Here is a 23,334-nt window from a genome sequence, read left to right as displayed (position 1 = left end):
CCAGCTCAGCATTCCTGCCCGGCCCCCACTGAATGGAGCTATTGAAAGTTTCTGTAGCCACAGACCACACCCCCAACCAGAGCCTTCGGCTGTGCTGTGGCTCCTCTCTCAGGGGACAGCGTAGGCCCTGGGGGTCAGTTGGAGAGGGCTCTGACTGCCAGCGACTGCTCTGGGGGTGTCTGCGACCAAGGACGATCCTGGGTAAGCTGGCTGGGCTGGCACCAAAGAGGGGATTCCGGAGCGAGGGGTCTCCCTCGTGTGCAGGACGGAGGCACTGGGATGGGCAACCCCGGCTTGGGGGAGGGGTCTGCGTGTCGTTGGGAGAGCCAAAGGGCCCTGTGGGTTTTCCCACCTGCCCCCTCAGACTGGAGCTTCCCTGAGGTAGACGTGGTTTCCCCCTTAGATGGAGGCCACTCAGGGGTATGGGCTGGGTCTCCCCCATCAGACAGGAGCCAAGGTAGGGAGAAGGGATAGTTTGGAGTCTTGCGCATCAGTCTCAGAGCTCCCCAGGCACGGAAACAGCATCAGACATCCAGCCTCAGCCTCTGCTGCTGGGTCCAGATCAAGCGCCCTCCTTTCCCTTCCTCTCCCCACTTGGCCTTTGCCCTAAGCCAAGACCTGGCCATCAGCCTGGCTGCAGGGGCCTGCAGAGCCAGCTGCACTTTTTCAGGTATGGGGGAGGGCCAGGCACCATGAAGCCAGTGTGGGTCGCCACCCTTCTGTGGATGCTACTGCTGGTGCCCAGGCTGGGGGCCGCCCGGAAGGGGTCCCCAGAAGAGGCCTCCTTCTACTATGGAACCTTCCCTCTTGGTACGGCCATGCCTCTGTTCGTCTGTCTGCCTGTCTGTCTGTCGTCCACCTGCCCACTTTGGCTGACTTGACAAGGAGTTTGGTGTTCTTGCTTCCTGATTGGCAGGATGAGAAACCTACCTTTGTGTGGTTGTTCTAAAAGTTCCTAACAGATATTTTTTTTTGAAGTTACTAAAAATTACACAGACAATGTATGCTAATCAGAGCTAAAATTGTGCAAAAAATGTTTTTAATATATCTTCCCCTACCCTGCCTCATGTGCTCACACTCCTAGGAAGACAAGTCCCCAGTGGGACAGGGGCAGCGTGGTAGGGAGGGGCAGTCCCTGAGGCCTGGGAGGCACAGCCCAGAGTCCTGGCTCTGGGTGACACATGGGAGCACCTGGGACCCAGCACGGGTCTCCCCCTGCAGGCTTCTCCTGGGGCGTGGGCAGTTCTGCCTACCAGACGGAGGGCGCCTGGGACCAGGACGGGAAAGGGCCTAGCATCTGGGACGTCTTCACACACAGTGGGAAGGGGAAGGTGCTCGGGAATGAGACGGCAGATGTAGCCTGTGACGGCTACTACAAGGTCCAGGTGAGTGCGGGGTATGTGAGTGTGTGTGTGTGCGCACACGCGCACGTGCACACACATGTGAGTACATGCCTAGCTGGGAGGCAGGGAGTGACGTTTGGGGGAGCTCTGATGACAACGTCATCCCCATGCTCTGCCAAACACCCTCTACCCCAGTGCAGCCAGAGGGGGCAGGGCCAGTGGGGATGAAGGTGTGGGAGGGGCCAGGATGTGAGGTGGATGTAGGAGGAAAGGAAAGCGGGGCCTCACCTGAGCCAGTGCCTCAGGCCAAGTGAAGGGGGAGCTGAAGGGCTGATCCTACAGCCTCAGGGCCTACAGCCACAGTGGCCTGAACCCCTGGTCCCTGCTTGTGAGTTGCACCCTGTGGAGGGAGTGGGACCCGCTCATCCTCAGCACCCACTTTCCTCTCTGGATGGCTTCTTGAGGAACTCATCACCCAGGTTTACTAGGGGCACCCTGATGGACTTCTCCCAGTGCCTCCCTGTCCTGCGTTTTCTTTGACTCTTGGCGTATCCCCTGCATGAAGTGGGCAGGTGGCATCACCTCTGTTGTACAGGTGAGGAAGCAGGTTCTTCCTTGCCCACTAACAGCTACAGACAAGAGTGAGCCTCGGCCCTAGAGCCCGATGGACCCCTACCTCCCATACCCAGGGCCCAGGTGACCTGCCTCCCCACCCCTGTCTGCACAGGAGGACATCATTCTGCTGAGGGAACTGCATGTCAACCACTACCGATTCTCCCTGTCTTGGCCCCGGCTCCTGCCCACAGGCATCCGAGGTGAGCTAGGGAAGCCCCTCTTGAACCCAAGTGAGGCCCCTTCCGGCAATGTTGGCTTTGCAGGGGCACCACAGAGTCCTGGGGAGGGAGATCAGCCCATGAACGTAGTTGCTGACGGTAGCAGCTCTCACAGGTTCTGCAGGTAACTGGGCTCCCAGAATGCTGGTGGGCTGAGGGTGCCTCAGGCCTTCAAAAAGCAACAGGGCCCAGGAATGCTGCACTCCAGAAGGCCAAGGCCAAGGCCGAGGTCCTTTCTCGTAGCATCTTCTTTTATTTCACCTGCAGCCGAGCAGGTGAACAAGAAGGGAATCGAATTCTACAGTGATCTTATCGATGCCCTTCTGAGCAGCAACATCACTCCCATCGTGACCTTGCACCACTGGGATCTACCACAGGTGAGGACCTGAGCAGGCTCACAGGCCCAAAGGGGACTCAACTAAGCAGGAGGGAGCCCAGTTTGAGGACTTGGGTTGCCAAGGTGGAGCAGAGACTAGGGTCTGGATTCTGGCGCAGGACTATAAGATGCGAGTGAGTGAAAAAATCTCTCTGACTCACTGTCTTAATCCACTTTTGCTGTTGCAATGGAATGCCTGAGTCTGGGTAACTTGTAAAGAACAGGAATGTATCTTCCCACAGTTCTGGAGGCTGGGAAGTCCAAGATCAAGACACTGGCAGGTGCAGACTCTGGTGAGGCCCCAGTCTCTGCTTCCAAGATGATGCCTTGAATGCCGTGTCCCTCTTTTTATAAGGGCACCTAATCCCATTCAAGAGAGAAGAGCCCTCATGACTCAATCACCTGCCAAAGACTACACTTCCCCATACTGTTACACAGGGGATACAGTTTCAACATGAATTCCAGGGGACAGAAACATTCAAACCAAAGCACTCATGTATGGCAGGGAGGTCACACTGCTTTAATTGATGTGTGTAGTAAGTAAAAAGAGTGAATCCTTTTGTTTTCTAAAAAACTTGGCATAAAAACAAATTTTAAAAACTATAAAGATATGTCTTTTAACTAAGATCTGGCAGCCGGGCACAGTGGCTCACGCCTGTAATCCTAGCACTTTGGGGGGACGAGGTGGGTGGATCACCTGAAGTCAGGACTTCGAGACCAGCCTGGCCAACCTGGTGAAACACAGTCTCTACGAAAAATACAAAACTTAGCCAGACGTGGTGGCAGGCGCCTATAATCCCAGCTACTTGGGAGGCTAGGCAGGACAATCGCTTGAACCCGGGAAGCGAAGATTGCAGTGAGCCGAGATTATGCCATTGCACTCCAGCCTGAGCAATGAGAACGAAATTCCATCTAAAAAAAAAAAAAAGATCTGGCGACATAGCATAATGAACAAGTTTAGCCTTTTTTCTACAATTTGTTTGAGCCAGTATCACAAGCACTCATATATGACCCCTGCCCCAGCAATGTCCATGAAATCACAACATGCTTCAGAACGTCACTATGTCACTGTGATTCAAGCAATATTTTCTTTCTTTCTTTTTTTTTTTTTTTTTTTTTTTGAGATGGAGTCCTGCTTCGTCGTCCAGGCTGGAGTGCAGTGGCATGATCTCGGCTCACTACAGCCTCCGCCTCCTGGGTTCGAGTGATTCTCCTGTCTCAGCCTCCTGAGTAGCTGGGATTACAGGCATGTGCCACCAAGCCCGGCTAATTTTTGTATTTTTAGTAAAGACAGGGTTTCGCCATGTTGGCCAGGCTGGTCTCGAACTCCTGTCTTCAGGTGATCCAGCTGCCTCAGCCTCCCAAAGTGCTAGGATTACAGGCTTGAGCCACTGCGCCTGGCCTCAGGCAATATTTTCATTCACTGGGGAGAAAGTGGTCCCATCGGTGCCCTGGAAGGTTTGGGCAGGAGGTGGGAGGAAAGGGTGTTCTGATTGGAGGGCGCATGGCAAAGAGGGGGAAGCTGGGCAAGCAGTTCGGTTCAGTTAGAATTTGGGGAGCAGGTAGGAGAGGGAAGGGTTAGAGGCTGGAGAAGTGGCTTGGGGAAGACCTCGAAGGCCTCGAGTGCTGAGCTAAGATGACTGGGAACTGGGTTTATTCTGTGGGAATGGGAGCTACCAGAGTCCTCTAACTGGGCAGGAGGGCAGAGCAGGCTTTAGGGAGATGAACCTTCCAGCTTCTTCCCTGGTTGCTTTCATGAGCCTGCCCCATTAACATCCCCTCAAACCCACCAAGGAGAGCTGGACAGGTAGTCTCGATACAGTGACAAGTCTTGGGAGAATTCTGCCGTCATGGGTAGATGCCTTTGGTTGGGAAAGCCCTCTGCCGAAGAAGGCAGACCCTGCCCCAAGGCTTCTAGGAGCTTTCTGACATCTGTGTGGCCCTCAAAATCCTCATCAGAGTGTTCATCCCAGCATCAGATCTCATTTCTCCAGAACTTAGATCTAAGATGCTTCCCCATTATTAGGCCCCTTTCCCCTGGCAATTTTTCTTAAATATTCAATCCATCCAGTTCTTTCTAAGCATGAGAGTCCCAGTCTCCCTGTGCGGCCTCCCTCCTGTTTGTCTGAGGACTGTCACACAGCTTATCTCCACATTTAAACTGCTTTGCGGTTCATTCATGGGGCATCTGCTTCTCTGTGTTCACAGCTGCTCCAGGTCAAATACGGCGGGTGGCAGAATGTGAGCATGGCCAACTACTTCAGAGACTACGCCAACCTGTGCTTTGAGGCCTTTGGGGACCGTGTGAAGCACTGGATCACGTTCAGTGATCCTCGGGTAAGCAAGGCCCCTCCAGGTGGGAGAATGTGACACTCCCTGCCACTTCTTATGGATCCTGTGGTCCTGCTTGCTGTCCCTATAGGCAATGGCAGAAAAAGGCTATGAGACGGGCCACCATGCGCCGGGCCTGAAGCTCCGCGGCACCGGCCTGTACAAGGCAGCACACCACATCATTAAGGTGAGGCGGGTCCTTCTGGTGGAGGAACAGCCTCAGGGTCAGCTCAGCCTGCCCCAGGGGCTCTAGCCTGGGCTTGGTCCTCTGCCGCTCCACCTCCGAGTCAGCATACTCCATAGCACCTTCCCTTCTGTGACGATTTATGGAGGGCGTGTTCTGTCATTCAGGGCGCTGGGGGACACTATGGCTGAGCCGTTATAGCGACTCCCAAGAGCTTACAGCCTAGCCAAGGGGACATCCATGTGGAAATGCGTCAACTACAAGTCCAAGCTGTGACAGGAGGAAGAAGGGGTGTGACAGCGAGCCAGGGGTTAAAATCTTCAATGAATCAGTAGAAGTAACTGGGGTTGATCAAGGACAGCAGTAAGAGGAGTTAGAAGTGGTCATCAGAGTGTGGACTTCAAAGTCCACACTGGGAATTTTGAAGGGGGAAGGAAAACTAGTTTGGAAGCAGTGATAATGAGCAGGCAGACTCCACCTTACTCCCAGCTCAGAGGTATGTGGAGTGTGATGGAACAAATGGCCTCTGCTTGAAGGAGCTGCAGCGGAGGTGCTCTTAGGGCCAGCAGGCATCAGTCACACAAGAGAGTAAAGGGGCCATTCGGAGAAGATGCTGCAGGAAGGAAGGGCTACTGGAAAGCCTTGTCGCTGGGGAGGGAATTGGGTCACATTACAGGACACGTATGAGGGTATACATGATGGTAACTAGAGAACAGGGATACGAGGCATGCGGGATTGGCCCCAAAGGACACTTAGCGGAAGGTGGACAATCTGTCTAAGCTGGAAGGCAAGGAACCACTGGGTGACATTCCAGATCCCCAAACTCATATCAGGGAGAACATTTTCTCATTTTTTCTACATTAGGCTTATGATTTCTTAAACTGTGAATATTTAAAGGGCAGAGCTCTCAAGATTTTTTTTTTTTGAGACTGAGTCTTGCTCTGTCACCCAGGATGCAGTGAAGCGGCGTGATCTCGGCTCACTGCAACCTCCGCCTCCCGGGTTCAAGCGATTCTCCTGCCTCATTCTCCCAAGTAGCTGGGACTACAGGCGTGCACCACCACACCCGGCTAATTTTTGCATTTTTGATAGAGACAGGGTTTCACCATGTTGGCCAGGCTGGTCCTGAACTCCTGACTTCAGGTGATTCCCTTACCTCGGCATCCCAAAGTGCTGAGATTGTAGGCATGCGCCATAGCGCCCCGCCTCAAGATATTTTTAATATTAAACATGGAAGTCATTTTCTGGGCCTTCTTATCCATCAAAAGTAGTGAGCTGAAGAGATGCGATTATTTATTTATTTAGAGACAGATTCTCGCTCTGTCGCCCAGGCTGGAGTGCAGTGGCACGATCTCGGCTCACTGCAACCTCTGCCTCCTGGGTTCAAATGATTCTCCTGCCTCAGCTTCCTGAGTAGCTGGGATTACAGGCATACGCCACCACACCCGGCTAATTTTTTTGAATTTTTAGTAGAGACAGGGTTTCACCATGTTGGCCAGGCTGGTCTCCAACTCCTGACCTCGTGATCTACCCACCTTGCCCTCCCAAAGTTTTGGGATTACAGGTGTGAGCCACCGCACCCGGCCTGAAGAGATGTGATTCTGATATTGTGTTGACATGTTCCACTTCATCAGACAATACCATGATTCACTTGGTTATTGCTGGTTGGCAAAAGGAATTATAAGGAAAGAAGTCTGATAAATACAGGTTCTCTGTGAGTAACAAACAAAACAACCCCAAATTCTATAGCCTTCAGATATTCAGGTCTTCTAAATTGGTACTTCTCAAATTTTAACAAGCATCAAAATAATTTAATAAATGATTACTGAGCCAGGTGTGGTGGCACATGCCTGTTGTCCCAGCTATTTGAGAGGCTTGAGTAGGAGGGATGATCACTTGAGCAGGAGGATCACTTGAGCCTAGGAGTTTAATTCCAGCCTAGACAACAAGCAAGACCCCATCTCAAGAAAAAAAAAAAAACAAGCTTATTAAAGCACAGATTGCTGGCCAGGCACAGTGGCTCACGCCTGCAATTCCAGCACTTTGGGAGGCTGAGGTGGGCAGATTGCTTGAGGTCTGGAGTTCGAGATCAGCCTGACCAACATGGAGAAACCCCATCTCTACTAAAAGTACAAAAATTAGCCAGGTGTGGTGGTGGGTGCCTGTAGTCCCAGCTACTCAGGAGGCTGAAGCAGGAGAATGGCTTGAACCTGGGAGGCAGAGGTTACAGTGAGCCAAGATTGTACCACTGCACTCCAGCCTGGGCCACAGAGCGAGACTCCATCTCAAGATAAAAAAAAACACACACACACACACACACACACACACAAAAACCACAGATTCTTGGGCCCCGCTTTGAGTTTCTGATTCAGTAGGTCTGGCAAGGGCCCATGGATTTGCATGTCTATTAAGTTCCCAGTGGATCCTGATGACCTTGGTCTGGAGATCACACACCGATAATCACTGTTCTAGATTACTTTCCATCTTTCTTAGGTGTTGACCTACCCAAGCGTGGTGGCTAGCTGAAATAGCCTCAGGCAGGCCAGCGGGTCACTGGTAGAATATGAAGAGAAGGCAGGTTGGTGTGTTTTAGATTCCATTTCTCAAGACTATTTCAAACACTTGGTATTTTCCTAACTTACTGAGCTCCTCTGAGGAAAGTACTGCCTAGTTGCTACTGAGGACTAAGAGGAACAAAACAGGAAACTTTAGCAAAAATCTTAAAAACGATAAATAACAACAAAAAGTTGTTTGAGCCAGACTTACATCAAGTTTCATTTACAATATAAAGAAAATAAGTGCCTCAAGAAGTTAAAGGAAGGAAGACTGGATCGGGATAAACAAGGCTGGATTGATGAAAATAATAGCTCTAAAGTTAGGAAGCAAAGAAAGGCCACTCAGATTGAAAGGGAGGAAATGGATGGGCCAGGTACCTACGATGAATTTCTGCTCCCCTTTCAGGCCCACGCCGAAGCCTGGCATTCTTATAACACCACGTGGCGCAGCAAGCAGCAAGGTGAGCTGTGGCCCCACACGTGTACCCAGGACAGCCAAGTGCCCGGAGCAGCAATGGCACGCCCACTCCCCACTCCCTTTTCTTTCTTTTCTTTTAAGGTCTGGTGGGAATTTCATTGAACTGTGACTGGGGGGAACCTGTGGACATTAGTAACCCCAAGGACCTAGAGGCTGCCGAGAGATACCTACAGTTCTGTCTGGGCTGGTTTGCCAACCCCATTTATGCCGGTGACTACCCCCAAGTCATGAAGGACTACATTGGTGAGCCCAGTCTCATTTTAAACTGCAGATACTAGGGCAAGTTATTGAGCCCATGTGAAACAAGCAAAAGGCAGGGGGATGAAGAGCTCATTGGGCCTGGGTGAGGTACTCAAGGGATAATCCAGACTCAAAAGAATTGAGAACCAGACATTTGAATTGGCAGGGAGGAACCCTAGACCTCTCAATTTCCCTAGACTTGGAAATTGAGAATTTTCAGAACTCAGGGAAGAAAGTGGTGGTCTTTGGGCTGGTCTCTCTTATGTTCTGCTGCCCTGCCCTTCCTCCACCCCACTTTAACTGCAGTCAAGCAGGAGAGAGGTCAGACACAGTCATGGGCCTGTGTCACTTCTATTGTCGGTTCTTTCTGTCAATGGAGAAATGCTTTCCAAGCTCCAGTTTCCACAGTGTTGGAGAAGAGAATAAACACAAGTAAGGCTTACAGGGATATATCAATTTGGATGTTTTTAACTGCCACGTAACAGAAAATTCTACCTAAAAATGACTTGAAGTAGGGAATTTATCATCTCACCTGAGCCCAGGGAAGGGTGATGCAGGGCTAGGTAATCTAGCCTTCAGGGGTGCCCTTGAGGACCCAGGCTCATTCCATCTTTCCACTCTGGCACCTTCAGTTAGCCCATCAACCAATCCCCATGGCCACAAGATGACTGCAGCAACCCCAGGCATCGCATCTTTACACGTCAACACCCAAAGACAGAAAAAGGGAATCGCTCTGTCATAATAAGTTCTGGGGTGGGCTTTCTTGGCCATTTTTTCCCCAATTTTTTTTTATTGTGGCAAAATACACATAAAATGTACCTGTGTTGCCATTTTTAAGTGTACAGTTCAGTGGTATAAAATACTTTCATAATGTGCAACCATCACCACCATCCATCTCCAGAACACTTCATCTTGCAAAACTGAAACTTTGCCAAGTCCCTGGCAACCACGATTCCACAGTCTCTGATTTTGACTAAGTAGCTCATATAAGTGGAATCATACAGTATTTGTCTTTGTGTGACTGGCTTGTTTTACTTAGCATAATGTCCTCAAGATTCATCCATTTTGTAATATGTCACAATTTCCTTCCTTTTTAAGGCTGAATAATATTCCATTGTCAGCCGGGCACAGTGGCTCAAGCCTGTAATCCCAGCACTTTGGGAGGCCGAGGTGGGCAGATCACCTGAGGTCAGGAGTTTGAGACCAGCCTGACCAACATGGAGAAACCCCGTCTCTACTAAAAGTACAAAAGTTAGCTGGGCGTGGTGGTGGGCCACTGTAATCCCAACTACTTGGGAGGCTGAGGCAGGAGAATCACTTGAACCTGGGAGGTGGAGGTTGCAGTGGGCCGAGATCTCGCCACTGCACTCCAGCCTGGGTGATAGAGTGAGACTCCATCTCAAAAAAGAAAAAAAATTTCCATTGTCTGTATATATCATATTATGCTTATTCATTCATCCATCAATAGACACTTAGGTTGCTTCCATGTTTAGCCATTGTGAATAATGCTAAAAACACGGGTGTACAAATATCTCAAGATCCAGCTTTCAGTTATTTGGGGAATATACCCAGAAGTAGAATTGCTGGGTCATATGAAAATTTCCATTTTTAATTTTTTTTTAAGGAAGCATCGTACTGTTTTCAACAGTGGGTGTACCATTTTACATTCCCAGTAACAATACACAAGGGTTCCAATTACTCCACATCCTTGCCAACACTTGTTATTTTGCTTAATAATGGCTATCCCAATGGGTGTGAGGTTGTATCTCACTGCAGTTTTGATTTGTGTTTCCCTAATGATTAGTAAGAGCATCTTTTCATGTGCTTATACATCTGTAGATCTTCTTTAGAAAAAATGCCAATTCAAGTTCTTTGCCCATTTCTGAACTGGGTTGTTTTTGTTGTTGAGTTTTGGGAATTCTCTACATATCTTTTTATCACATATATGATATGCAAATATTTCCTCCCATTCTATGTGGGTTTTTTATTGTTGCTAGTGTCTTGATTCCCAAATTTTAAAAAATTTCATCAGGTCCAATTTGTCTATTTATGTTTGCTTCTTTTGCCTATTTTTGTTGCCTGTGATTTTGGTGTCAGAGTCAAGATATAACTGCCTAATTAATTGTCATGGTGCTTTTGCTCTATGTTTTCTTTTTCTTTCTTTCTTTTTTTTTATTTTTGAGACAGAGTCTCGCTCTGTTGCCCAGACTGGAGTGCAGTGGTGCGATCTCAGCTCACTGCAACCTCTGCCTCCCAGGTTCAAGTGATTCTCCTGCCTCAGCCTCCCAAGTACCTGGGATTACAGGCACCTGCCATCATGCTCAGCTAATTTTTGTATTTTTGTAGAGATGGGGTTTCACCATGTTCGAAACTTTGGGAGAGCGAGATGGAGCAAGACTCCATCTCAAAAAAAAATGTTTTTAATTAAAATTAAAAATTCATTCCTTCGGTCACTATATTTTAATAGCCATATACAGCTAGGGGCTATTGTATCAGTGCAAGGACAATGACGATAGCTGGTGGTTTTTCTTAAGTCACTAAATGTAACTGAAATAATGTGCCAATATTTTATTTGCTTTATGCTAATATCTTAAGGGTATTTAATAACACAAACTTTGTATTCATTTTATCTAAACTATTATCCTCTTTGGAACTATTCTTATGGTTATATTTTAGATCAATTCAGGGAAAATGTTGTTTTTCTTGATTTATATATTAAAAGTCTTTTTTGTATAGATTACACCTGGACATGTTTCAAATTTTTTAAAGTACAAAAAATATGAAGTAAAAAGTCAGGCCTCTCTCTCGCCCTCCCCAGAAGCAAGTATACTTCCAGAGATGGATTGTGCATGTGGTCAGTGTATGTGCTTATGATTACACGCAACATTCTGAAGCTTTTTTTTCACTGAAACCTATATCCTGGCAAGCTTTCCATATCGCTATAGAAAGTGCCACCTCATTTGTTCTAAAGGCTGCATAGTGTTGTACCGATGGATGTTTCATCATTTTCATAACCAGACCCTATTGACAGACATTTAGGTTGTTTCCAATCTTTTGCCACTCAATCTACAATGAAGATCCTTGTACAAACATCCCTTTACATGTGTGAGTAAAGTGTAAACAGATTTGGAATTGGTCAATGAAAGGACATATGCTTTTACAACTTTGAAAGATGGGACAAAGGACATACCATCACTGGCCTTCCAGTTCCCTTCCCAAAGGCAGCTAAAATTACACATTTTTATTTTTTATTTTTTGAGATGGAGTTTTGCTCTTGTTGCCCAGGCTGGAGTACAATGGCGTGATCTTGGCTCACTGCGACCTCTGCCTCCTGGGTTCAAGTGATTCTCCTGCCTCAGCTTCCTGAGTAGCTGGGATTACAGATGCCCACCACCAAGCCGGCTACTTTTTTTTTTTTTTTTTTTTTTTGAGACAGTCTTGCTCTGTCGCCCAGGCTGGAGTGCAGTGGCGTGATCTCGGCTCACTGCAACCTCCACCTCCCGGCTTCAAGCGACTCTCCTGCCTCAGCCTCCCAAGTAGCTGGGATTACAGGCATGCACCACCACCCCTGGCTAATTTTTGTATTTTTAGTAGAGATGGGGTTTCACCATGTTGGTCAGGCTGATCTCAAGCTCCTAAACATCATGATCTGCCCCCCTCGGCCTCCCAAAGTGCTGGAATTACAGGTTTGAGCCACCGCTCCTGGCCAATTTTTTGTATTTTTAGTAGAGACAGGGTTTCACCATGTTAGCCAGGCTGGTCGCAAACTCCTGATCTCAAGTGATCCACCTGCCTCAGCCTCCCAAAACGCTGGAATTACAGGCGTGAGCCATTGCACCCGGCCAAATTACCCATTTTTAATGTAAGGAACAATATAGGAGCCCAACTCTACTTTTTCTCCAGATGGCTACACACCACTTACTGAGTAACCTGTGAAAATACAACTTTTTTTTTTTTTTGAGATGGAGTCTCGCTCTGTCACCCAGGCTGGAGTGCAGTGGCGCGATCTTGGCTCACTGCAAGCTCCACCTCCTGGATTCACGCCAGTCTCCTGCCTCAGCCTCCCAAGTAGCTGGGATTACAGGCGGCTGCCACCACACCCGGCTAATTTTTTGTATTTTTAGTAGAGACGGGGTTTCACTGTGTTAGCCAGGATGGTCTCGATCTCCTGACCTTGTGATCTGCCCGCCTCAGCCTCCCAAAGTGCTGGGATTACAGGCGTGAGCCACCACGCCGGCCTGAAAATACTATTTTTAAGCAATATAAACTTATAAATATTTTGGACAGTATTGAAATTTCAAAAATTCCACTTTGGATGGCTAAGTGCATGCACTTCCCATGCAGATGAATCCTAAAGCCCACCATTTATGTCAAGATGTCACTATCGTCATGATACATAACACAGTGATTGGGAGAAAATAAGGCTTTGTTAAATTCTACTTTTCTCTCTCAAAAGGAAGAAAGAGTGCAGAGCAAGGCCTGGAGATGTCGAGGTTACCGGTGTTCTCACTCCAGGAGAAGAGCTACATTAAAGGCACATCCGATTTCTTGGGATTAGGTCATTTTACTACTCGGTACATCATGGAAAGGAACAACCCCTCCCGCCAGGGGCCCAGCTACCAGAACGATCGTGACTTGATAGAGCTGGTTGACCCAAACTGGCCAGATCTGGGGTCTAAATGGCTATATTCTGTGCCATGGGGATTTAGGAGGCTCCTTAACTTTGCTCAGGTGATTATCACATTCAGCTATTCAAAGGACATTTAGACTTGAATTCATGTTCTCACAGCTTAAGCTCAGGTGCCTACATTAGAAAGTTAATAAAACAAAATAAACCTAGTTACTCATACTTCAGAGGCCACTAAATGTAGGCCTTACAGACTCATGTCTACCATGCATAACCATTTGCATGTATATAACTTTAGCTAAAAAATTCATATCCCACATTTATTTTGCTGTCCTTCACACCTAAACTGGAATATGTGGCAAAGAACAAGACCAAAGTACATGTCCCCTCCAACAATTTTTTTTTTTTTTTTTTTTTTGAGACAGTCTCACTCTGTCACCCAGGCTGGAGTGCAGTGGCATGATCTCGGCTCACTGCCACCTCTGCCTCCCAGGTTCAAGTGATTTCCTGCCTCAGCCTCCTAAGTAGCTGGGATTACAGGCGTATGCCACCACGCCTGGCTAATTTTTGTATTTTTAGTAGAGACAGGTTTTCACCATGTTGGCCAGGCTGGTCTCAAACTCCTGACCTTAGGTGATCTGCCCACCTTGGCCTCCCAAAGTGCTGGGATTACAGGCGTGAGCCACCGCACCTGGCAACAATGTTCATTTATTGAGAAATACATTCTTTATAAGAACCTGTCTCCTGCCTACATTAGTCTCTAAATAAACATGTTATCTGACATCTACTAAATGCCAAAATACACTTGATTAGAATGTGGCAGGCTTGAATATGTGTTCCTATATGAGCCTCTGACTCAGAAACCTACCTGTAGGTCAGAATTTTTAAGATATTTGTTGCTATGACTCACTTTCAGACTCAATACGGTGATCCTCCCATATATGTGATGGAAAATGGAGCATCTCAAAAATTCCACTGTACTCAATTATGTGATGAGTGGAGAATTCAATACCTTAAAGGATACATAAATGAAATGCTAAAAGGTGAGACACAAACCAAGATTGTCTGCAGTTTTCCCGTTTGAGACAAAATGTGATTAACACACGATCAACTGAAACTTGCTTCTAAATCTCATAAATGAAAACATTTTAACATTATCTTCAGTTTTATTTTTCTAAGTAAATGAAATATATTTAAAATGGAATAAAATGTCTTTGCAGCTATAAAAGATGGTGCTAATATAAAGGGGTATACTTCCTGGTCTCTGTTGGATAAGTTTGAATGGGAGAAAGGATACTCAGATAGATATGGATTCTACTATGTTGAATTTAACGACAGAAATAAGCCTCGCTATCCAAAGGCTTCAGTTCAATATTACAAGAAGATTATCATTGCCAATGGGTTTCCCAATCCAAGAGAGGTAGGCCTAATTATTAATGTTATCTGTTCTGAACTTTAGGAAGAGCTAGATAGCTGGAACACACAAAGAACTTGGCAAGTTTCTCTTCTCTTTCCTCCATGAAAGAGGACGGGGCATGCGGCATGGCCCTTTATTTCACCTTTGCTCATTTGCTTAGAATGGAGCAAGCATGATGTAAACTTCAATCTAAGGGCACTACCAGAGGTTATGAAGGAGTTCCGTTTGCTTTAAGTTATGATAGGGCAAAAACAATAGAGACTTATAGTTAAATGTTATTCTAAATCTCGTGTCTTTTTTTTTTTTTTTTTTTGAGACAGAATCTCACTCTGTCGCCAGGTTGGAGTGCAGTAGTGCGATCTCGGCTCACTGCAACCTCCGCCTCTTGGGTTCCAGCGATTTTCCTGCCTCAGCCTCCTGAGTAGCTGGGATTATAGGGGCATGCCACCACGTCCAGCTAATTTTTGTATTTTTAGTAGAGATGGGGTTTCACCATATTGCCCAGAATGGTCTCTATCTCTTGACCTCGTGATCTGCCCACCTCAGCCTCCTAAAGTGCTGGGATTACAGGCGTGAGCCACCGCGCCTGGCCTAAATCTTGTGTCTTAATGCAAACAAATACTACCTATTCTTCAACATATATTTAAAAAGTTAAGTAAATCAAATGTATAATTATCATATCATTTTCATCTATTTTCCAGCCAAGCAGCAGAGCCATACACACACACTGGCTTCAAAATGAGATCTAAAGTAATCAAACTTAGTAATCCTTTAGCATCTACCAAACATTTTCAATAACCTGAAAACTTTTCCAGCAGCTCTCTATTCTCTGTTGCTGCACCTATTGGTAGGGAATATAAACTGTAATCTCGAGTGTCTTGGCCAGGTACGGTGGCTCATGCCTGTAACCCCAGCACCTTGGGAGGCTGGAGTGGGAGGACTGCTTGGGACCAAGTGTTCAAGACCAGCCTGGGCAACATAGCAAGATCTCATTTCTACAAAAATTTAAAAATCAGCTGGATGTGGTGATGCGCCTGTAGTCCCAGCTGACTACAGAGACTGAGGTGTGAGGATCACTTGAGCCCAAGAATTTGAGGCTGCAGTGAGCTATGATTGCTCCACTGCACTCCCGCCTGGGCAACAGAGCAAGACTCTGTTTCTAAAAAATGAAATAAAATAGAGTGTCTTAATAAAAATAATTTTAAAAAGTAAATTTCACTTGTTTACCAAAACTATTTTAAGGTGAGCCCCGTAGGACTATTAAATGGAAGCAGTGACTAAAAACCATAAGGCATTTGCTACTTTTACATTATTAGAAAAGCACTAGATTGTACACTCCTCATGAATAAAGACTGTTCTTTGACTCCCTCACTATGATGTACATGGATGTACAGTAAATATTAACTAATTTAAACTACAAAATGATTTAAAAACATAAACTACAGATAGATTTTTAAAAATATTTACTTTTACCCCACATTTATTTCAAAAATGATTTGAAACAGCAAAAAATTAGTCTAAGACAACATTACTTATCAAGTGGGTTTTTATTAGGTGGAAAGTTGGTACCTCAAAGCTTTGGAAACTTGCTCTATCAACAATCAGATGCTTGCTGCAGGTGAGTCAGTATATTTCAATGTTTTCCTTTAATAATTAAACTAAATAATTATACATATCATTTTCAAAATCTCAAAATGTGGCTCTACTTGAAGTCAATCTTCCAAAACTACTTATGATTAAAATCAGGTTTCTTTGAAGCAATGTCAAATTTCTATTTCTAAGCATTTTAAAGCATCTAATCTACCATGAAAGATAAACATTTTATCCATTTTATCCATTCAAGTTTTATTCTTTCAGAATCATACCTATAAATTTATATACCTACTATTTTTGTTATAGTGGGCTTGGGCAAGGAGAGGAAAAGCCAACCACTATACCAACTGGGATGAAGGAAAAAAGAATACTTGAGATCTTATATTTGTTCATTCGGCAAGCAATTATTAAGCACTCACTATTTGCCAGGGAATGTTTAAGTCATGAGATATAGCCAGGAACAAAACAAGGTCCCTATCTTCATAGAAGACATCATTTCCTATGTAATGGGGTCTAAAAGGATCAGAGATGTCGAATAACAAAGATGCAACTATGCATCAAGAAATGCCTACACATATCATTTGTTTCTTTGAATTTTATCTTTATTTCTCCATAAGGGCAATCAGAGAAATATGCTTTCCTTTTTAACAAGCTCATCTTTAATGTGGTAGCAAAGATGGAAGGTGCGAGACTAAATCTTACCAAACTAGCTATTTTTACAGGCCAATAAAGCAACATGCACTCCCCCTCAACAAATTTAAATAATCAGGCAATACTAAGAATGTATATTCCATTAAACTAAAATAAACAAGGTTGAAATGTGGTACAGAATTCACTGATGAGCCTGTGAACTCCACGTGAGGATGTCCAGTGCCTTATTTATCTCAGTAACCAGAGTACCCAGCACACAAGATAAAAGTGGGTATTACCTAAGTGGCCACTATTTTATTAATAATGCACATAACATATGCTTATCATTAACTCTTAAAAAGATTATTATTTAACTATACAAGAACTACCATACAACATTTCAACATACAAGTTCCTATACTTCTTAAGATACACAATAATATTTTGAAAGATTGGAAATGTTTCCCAAGGACTTTCCTATCACAAATCCCCCCCAGTAAAAATTATAGGACTGTGGAATATGGCTGCTAATATTCTGAGATGAATTTAGAAAGTATAAGTATTGAGAGATGGACTTTATTATAGCACCTGTAGAAGAACCAAATTCAGGCATTTATCCCATATTTTCTGAAATATTTACAAAGCTCTTATAACATTTTCAAATAACATTTAATTTACTAAGTTCTATTTCATGGCAAATAAGAATCAGAAAATTTGAGGATGCTATTTTTTAAGTTTTTCCAATACAGTTAAAGCTTTTGGGATAAAGCTGTATTTACTAAAATGATCCTGTTCTCATTTGCGGTGCTCGTTCTCTTTGTCATTTCAGAGCCCTTGCTAAGTCACATGCAAATGGTTACGGAGATCGTGGTACCCACTGTCTGCTCCCTCTGTGTCCTCATCACTGCTGTTCTACTAATGCTCCTCCTGAGGAGGCAGAGCTGAGACAGGATTATCAATTTTGGAGCTTCATAAGAGAATCTTCAGGATCTTCCTCCCTTTTCTGCTTTGAGGGTTTCCATATATTGCTGTTTTCAGGTTCTACAATAATTACCTTTTTTTCTCTTTCTCTTTTTGGCTTGTGCTGGGATTTAAGAATTAGAAAATAAAAATAAGCAGAAATTAAAAAAAAAAAAAACACTTGTAATCTCACCCCTCCTAAAGTTAATGTTAAGATTTTGCTGTATATAATGAATGTATATTATGAATTATTTACAAAAATGGCATCATAGTATACAAACTGTTGTGACTTGATTGTTTATCACTCTAAAATCTGTCCGGAAATATTACTTTAATGTTCAAATGATTGCCATCTCAGCACTGTCCCATACCTGATAGATAAAATCAATCTGGCCGGGCACAGTGGCTCACACCTGTAATCCCAGCACTTTGGGAGGCTGAGGCTGGTGAATCACTTGAGGCCAGAAGTTTGAGACCAGCCTGGCCAACATGGTTAAACCCTGTCTCTACTAAAAATACAGAAACTAGCTGGGCATGGTGGCGGGCACCTGTAATCCCATTTACTCGGGAGGCTGAGGCAGGAGAATCGCTTGAACCTGGGAGGTGAAGGTTGCAGTGAGCTGAGATCACACCACTGCACTCCAGCCTGTGCAACAGAGCAAGACTCCGTTTCAAAAGAGAAAAGAAAAGAAATCTATAGATAACAATCCTTCCAGGTTGTAAATATTATTAGCCAACCACAGAAAAGCATGAAGTGGGTACCAAGTAAATGAGCACGTACACTCTTCTGACACTTTAGTCTGAATTTAGTCTGACAACTCTGACTAAATTCAACTTACTTTAGTCAATGAAATACCTCAAAGAAATATTACATGTTTATTTTTTATTTATCTTCTAGGTAACTCAATATCGTGTTTTTTATAATAAAGATTCATTTTACTCTTAACTACGTTAAAATGCTAAAATTAATTAATTTCCATTTATTTGGGGATAAAACATGGCTTAAGAACAATCTCATGCATTTTTCTCATTATCTGATTTTACTTAATACTGTTTCTGAAACCAAAAAAGAGTAAGACAGTAGAAAATGTCTCTACTAAAAATACAAAAAATTAGCCAGGCGTGGTGGCAGGCGCCTGTAGTCCCAGCTACTTGGGAGGCTGAGGCAGGAGAATGGCATTGAATCTGGGAGGCGGAGCTTGCAGTGAGCCGAGAGAGCGCCACTGCACTCCAGCCTGGGTGACAGAACGGGACTGTGTCTCAAAAAAAAAAAAAAAAAAAAAAAGAAAGAAAATGTCATTCCATTAATTCTTTTGGTTAATATGATCTCAAATCAAAACATTTTAAGAAGAGTATTTACATCTGGGGCTTGTCCTATAGTTGGGCTGGAATAAAATTATTTATAACAAAACTTCGCTTTCAACGGCAAATCAGTATGCCTGTTCAGGGTTTTTCTCATGCATCAATGTTTTCAAAATCAAACTCACTTTCTACTACATATACAGATTTTAAATGCAAAGACATTACCACTCAAGAATTTTTTTTTATTTCTCTGGTTTTAGGATTAAATTGACCTATTAAAAGTTGACCACAAAAGGTAGAAAGAAAATTAAAGAGTTGCACTGCTCAATAACAACTGGTAAGCCTTTTATGTGATTACTAATAATCCCTATTCCTAATGTAGCAAATCGACATTGATAATGTAGAAAGAACTAAACGTAAGGTACTTATTACAAAGTATTTGACAAAGAGACTAAAATGTGAACATAAATACCTTATAGAGGACTTCATCAGCACACTTCACTTGAAATGCACCTGGCTGCAGGTAACCATGTTAGTAAAGAATATCCTTTCTTCCAGGCTACCGTTTAGTGTTAATTCTGAAAAATCTGTAATCAAAAAGAGAGTGAGATCAGAATTGCTTAACACCCTGCTTTTCTACCATGTATAATGCTGAATTTTACACCAATACAATAACTAAGAGGTGGTCTAAATGGCAATGTGTCTTCTACTTTAAGAGAATTCATTGGGAAAAATTCAGTAAGGACACTTGCTTTAAATATGAAACTCTTGATGCATTTAAAACATGATTAAATAAACTAAAAATGAAGCAGGTTATTTTTTAATTATATCTTTTTAATTTGGAAAATTACTGCTTTACTTTTTGTGCCATATTAACTAGGGTTACACAACTGTCTTTTCTCCAATCCTAACATAAATTTCAGAAAAGAATTTCTATTTAAGATTTGTAGTCTTAGGGCTAGACACATATCCATTTTTCTCCCAAAGACTATTTTATTTCAAAAATAAATGGTCCAATCAACATTTTGATGGGATAATGTCCACTTTCTTGTGGGTCAACATTTTGGTTTCCATATTTTCATCATTATCAACAATCATTTACTGAGCACCCACTGGGTGAGCAGCACTCCACTGGACACGTTTTCTCCTCCATTAACTCCAAATCATTACCCTCTCTCTTTCCATGGTGGCTAAAAGTACACATTTCTCTCTTAAGTCTCCCTGCCTTTGATGTCAACTATTTTACTCAAAAGCATCATACCATTAAATTTCTTGAAAAGCTAGTATTGGACTTAAGTGCTCAGTCCAAAGAAATAAGAAGTCTAACTCCTTAAAAGCATACGATCTTCGAAAGAAAATTAAACATTTTAGGCCATATTTACAATTAAGACTTCGTTTGAATAGCCCATGACTTTTACAAATGAGATTCCCCCTTCGAAAATGGGTCTTGCTTTGGGGATAAAAGACACTGAATAATTTCTAGACAAACATATCAAGAATATATGATGGGTACAAGAGGTTATAAAGTTCAAGCCAAAATGGAGTTTGAGTGTGTTCCTAAGCACACAAATATATGATTTTATAAGAATTCCTTATTTTCATAAAAGGAGTCACTGGACCAATGCACTAGAAAATTGCTTTAACTCCAACATTCAAAATAACTTTCACTCTTTTTTGTTGCAATCCATGTCAAAAAGACTTTAAATGATGTGTTCAGTATACTTGCTTATTCAGCATTATTAGGAAAAGATGTTTCATCTTGTATGAATTTCCTCAAAACAGAACTCTAATCTCTACAAAATAAAATTTACTTTATTTTTTTTGGAGACAGAATTTTGCTATTGCTGCCCAGGCTGGAGTGCAATGGCGTGATCTTGTCTCACTGCAACCTCTGCCTCCAGGGTTCAAGCAATTCTCCTGTCTCAGACTCCTGAGTAGCTGGGATTACAGGCACCCGCCACCATGCCTGGCTAATTTTTTGTATTTTTAGTAGAGACAGGGTTTCAACATGTTGGCCAGGCTGGTCACGAACTCCTGACCTCAGGTGATCCACCCACCTCAGCCTTCCAAAGTGCTGGGATTACAGGTGTGAGCCACCACGCCTGGCCAAAATTTACTTTAAAATGGCATTTTTTTCAGCTGGGCACAGTGGCTCACGCCTGTAATCCCAGCACTTTGGGAGGCCAAGGCAGGCGGATCATGAGGTCAGGAGTTTGAGACCAGCCTGACCAACATGGTGAAACCCCATCTCTACTAAAAATACAAAAATTAGCCAGGCGTGGTGGCACGCGCCTGTAATCCCAGCTAGTTGGGAGGCTGAGGCAGGAGAATAGCTTGAACCCGGGAGGCGGAGGTTGCAGTGAGCCGAGATCGCGCCACTGCACTCTAGCCTGGGTGACAGAGCAAGGCTCCATCTCAAACACACACACACACACACACACACACACACACAACAAAAAAACAACAACAAAAAAACAAGGCATTTTTTTCACAAATGTTTCACATATATTTATGTCTTTAAAATTGTCCTTTTGGCCGGGGGCAGTAGTAGTTCACACCTGTAATCCTAGGGCTTTGGGAGGCTGAGCCAGGGGGAATATTTCAGCTCAGGAGTTTGAGAACTCCTGGCCAACATAACAAGACCTCGCCTCTATGAAAAATTTAAAAAGGAAAAAATTAGGCAGGCATGATGGCACCCACCCACAGTCCCAAGCTACTTGGGACGCTGAAGTAGGAGGATTGCTTGAGCCTGGAAGATTGAGTCTGCAGTGAGCCAAGATCATGCCACTGCACTCCAGCCGGGGTGACAGAGCAAGACCCTGTCTCAAAAATAAATAAAAAACATTTTCTTTTTAACCATAAAATACGTTTCTTCTTTAAAAAACAAAATATATGTTTTCTTTTTTCTTTTTGAGATGGAGTTTCGCTCTTGTTGCCCAGGCTGGAGTGCAATGGCGTGATATCGGCTCACTGCAACCTCTGCTTCCCAGGTTCAAGCAATTCTCCTGCCTCAGCCTCCTGAGTAGCTGGGGTTACAGGCATGCGCCACCATGCCCGGCTAATTTTTTATATTTTTAGTACAGGCGGGGTTTCACCATGTTGGCCGGGTCTGGAACTCCTGACCTCAGGTGATCCACCCACCTTGGCCTCCCAAAGTGCTGGGATTACAGGCGTGAGCCATATGTTTTCTTCTTTAAAAGACATGTTTCTTCTTTAAAATCTTTAAAGAATACATGTTTCTTCTTTAAAAAACAATAGATGTAGATAGAATGTTTACTTTAGGTTGGTGATTCTCAGCCACAGTTGCACAGTGGAATCACCTGAAGAACTCTACAAATTACTGATGTCCCAGCTGTACTCCCAGAGATTCTGATTTACTTGGCATGAGCAACAGAACTTTTTTTTTTTTTTTTTTGAGACAGGGTCTTGCTCTGCTACCCAGGCTGGAGTGCAGTGGCACAACCTCAGCTCACTGCAGCCTCAATCTCCTGGGCTCAACTAATCCTCCCACCTCAGCCTCCCAAGTAGCTAGAACTACAGGCATATGCCACCACACGCAGCTAATTTTTGTATTTTTTGTACAGATCGGGTCCCACTGTGTTACCCAGGCTGGTCTTGAACTCTTAGGCTCAAAGTGATCCTCCCAGGCCTTAGCCTCCCGAAGTGCTAGGATTACAAAATCGTGAGCCAATGCACCTAGCTTAGGCAATAGAACCTTAAAAGCTTTGCAGATGATTCTAATGTTCAGCCCAAACTGGTAATCATCTCTGCAATCACCATTCCATATCTCATGGCTAAAGTTGGATTGTATCCTTCTAGGTCTTTATCTAAGTCCCCGTCTCCATGTTTTTGCTACCATAAGCAATACCACAACTAATAATCTTGTTCATAGGTCTGATTTTATGTGTGTAATAAATTCCTACTTATGAAACTGCTAGGCCAAAGAATGTATTTATTTATTTATTTATTTTTTGAGATGGAGTCTTGCTCCGCCACCCAGGCTGAAGTGCAAGGGCACGATCTTGGCTCATTGCAGCCCCCCACTCCCAAAGTCTAGCAATTCTCCTGCCTCAGCATCCCAAGTAGCTGGGATTATAGGCACATGTCACCATGCCCAGCTATTCTTTTACAATTTTGATGGGTACTACCTCCCACAGAAGCTGTACAACTTTACATTCCAACCAGAAATGTGTGAGAATGATTGCCCGTTCTCCCATACCCACGCCAGCACAGACACCAAACTTTTTGATCTTTGCTACTATGGAAAAGGTATCTATATAATATAAATTTGCATTTCTCTTATTATAGGTGAGGTTGAGCATGGTTTATTCTTTTACATTTTTTAGAGATGGAATCTCGCTATGTTGCCCAGGCTAGCCTTGAACTCTTGAGCTCAAGCAATCTTTCCCACCTCAGCCTCCCAAGTAGCTGGGAGTACAAGCAAGCATATCTTATTTTTAAAACC

The 23,334-nt window shown here is 44.1% G+C and overlaps 2 protein-coding genes across 10 annotated transcripts in view; one reads left to right on the top strand and one right to left on the bottom strand.

The window, feature by feature from the left end:
• LCTL (lactase like) lies at positions 1-18,513 on the top strand. Of its 6 annotated transcripts, none has more exons than XM_009429408.5 (13): positions 1-201; positions 1,222-1,385; positions 2,071-2,158; positions 2,444-2,553; positions 4,761-4,889; positions 4,975-5,070; positions 8,029-8,083; positions 8,182-8,343; positions 12,797-13,071; positions 13,884-14,010; positions 14,188-14,387; positions 15,939-16,002; positions 17,437-18,513. In XM_009429408.5, the coding sequence occupies exons 1-13, from the start codon at positions 33-35 to the stop codon at positions 17,550-17,552; spliced, it is 1,755 nt and encodes a 584-aa protein (XP_009427683.2). In that variant the 5' UTR covers positions 1-32; the 3' UTR covers positions 17,553-18,513. The 6 variants fall into 6 exon arrangements, with proteins under 6 accessions (XP_009427683.2, XP_024205019.1, XP_063651261.1 ...); XM_063795193.1 differs by lacking the exon at positions 1-201 and adding an exon at positions 614-810; XM_024349251.3 differs by lacking the exon at positions 14,188-14,387 and having other exon boundaries at positions 12-201; positions 17,437-17,802.
• ZWILCH (zwilch kinetochore protein) overlaps positions 16,558-23,334 on the bottom strand; it is a 44,442-nt gene continuing 37,665 nt past the window's right edge. For all 4 annotated transcript variants that reach the window (XM_054667708.2, XM_063795190.1, XM_510495.9 and 1 more), the window contains exons 18-19: positions 19,342-19,456; positions 16,558-17,691 (exon numbers count right to left, since the gene is read on the bottom strand). In XM_054667708.2, the coding sequence (XP_054523683.1) occupies positions 19,368-19,456 (89 nt within the window). In that variant the 3' untranslated portion in view covers positions 16,558-17,691; positions 19,342-19,367. The remainder of the gene's footprint in view (positions 17,692-19,341; positions 19,457-23,334) is intronic.

This window comes from Pan troglodytes, chromosome 16 (genome assembly GCF_028858775.2).
Source record: "Pan troglodytes isolate AG18354 chromosome 16, NHGRI_mPanTro3-v2.0_pri, whole genome shotgun sequence".
NCBI lineage: Eukaryota > Metazoa > Chordata > Mammalia > Primates > Hominidae > Pan > Pan troglodytes.
The sequence above is the reverse complement of the archived record's forward strand: the minus strand, read 5'-3'. Positions and strand labels throughout refer to the sequence as shown.

Bases quoted from the DNA above. Each gene is read 5' to 3' on its own strand.
- LCTL (XM_009429408.5), top strand. From the start codon at position 33: ATGGAGCTATTGAAAGTTTCTGTAGCCACAGACCACACCCCCAACCAG. The intron at 8,344-12,796 runs GTGAGCCCAGTC...CTCTCTCAAAAG, and splicing joins AGTCATGAAGGACTACATTG to GAAGAAAGAGTGCAGAGCAA. The intron at 14,011-14,187 runs GTGAGACACAAA...ATGTCTTTGCAG, and splicing joins CATAAATGAAATGCTAAAAG to CTATAAAAGATGGTGCTAAT.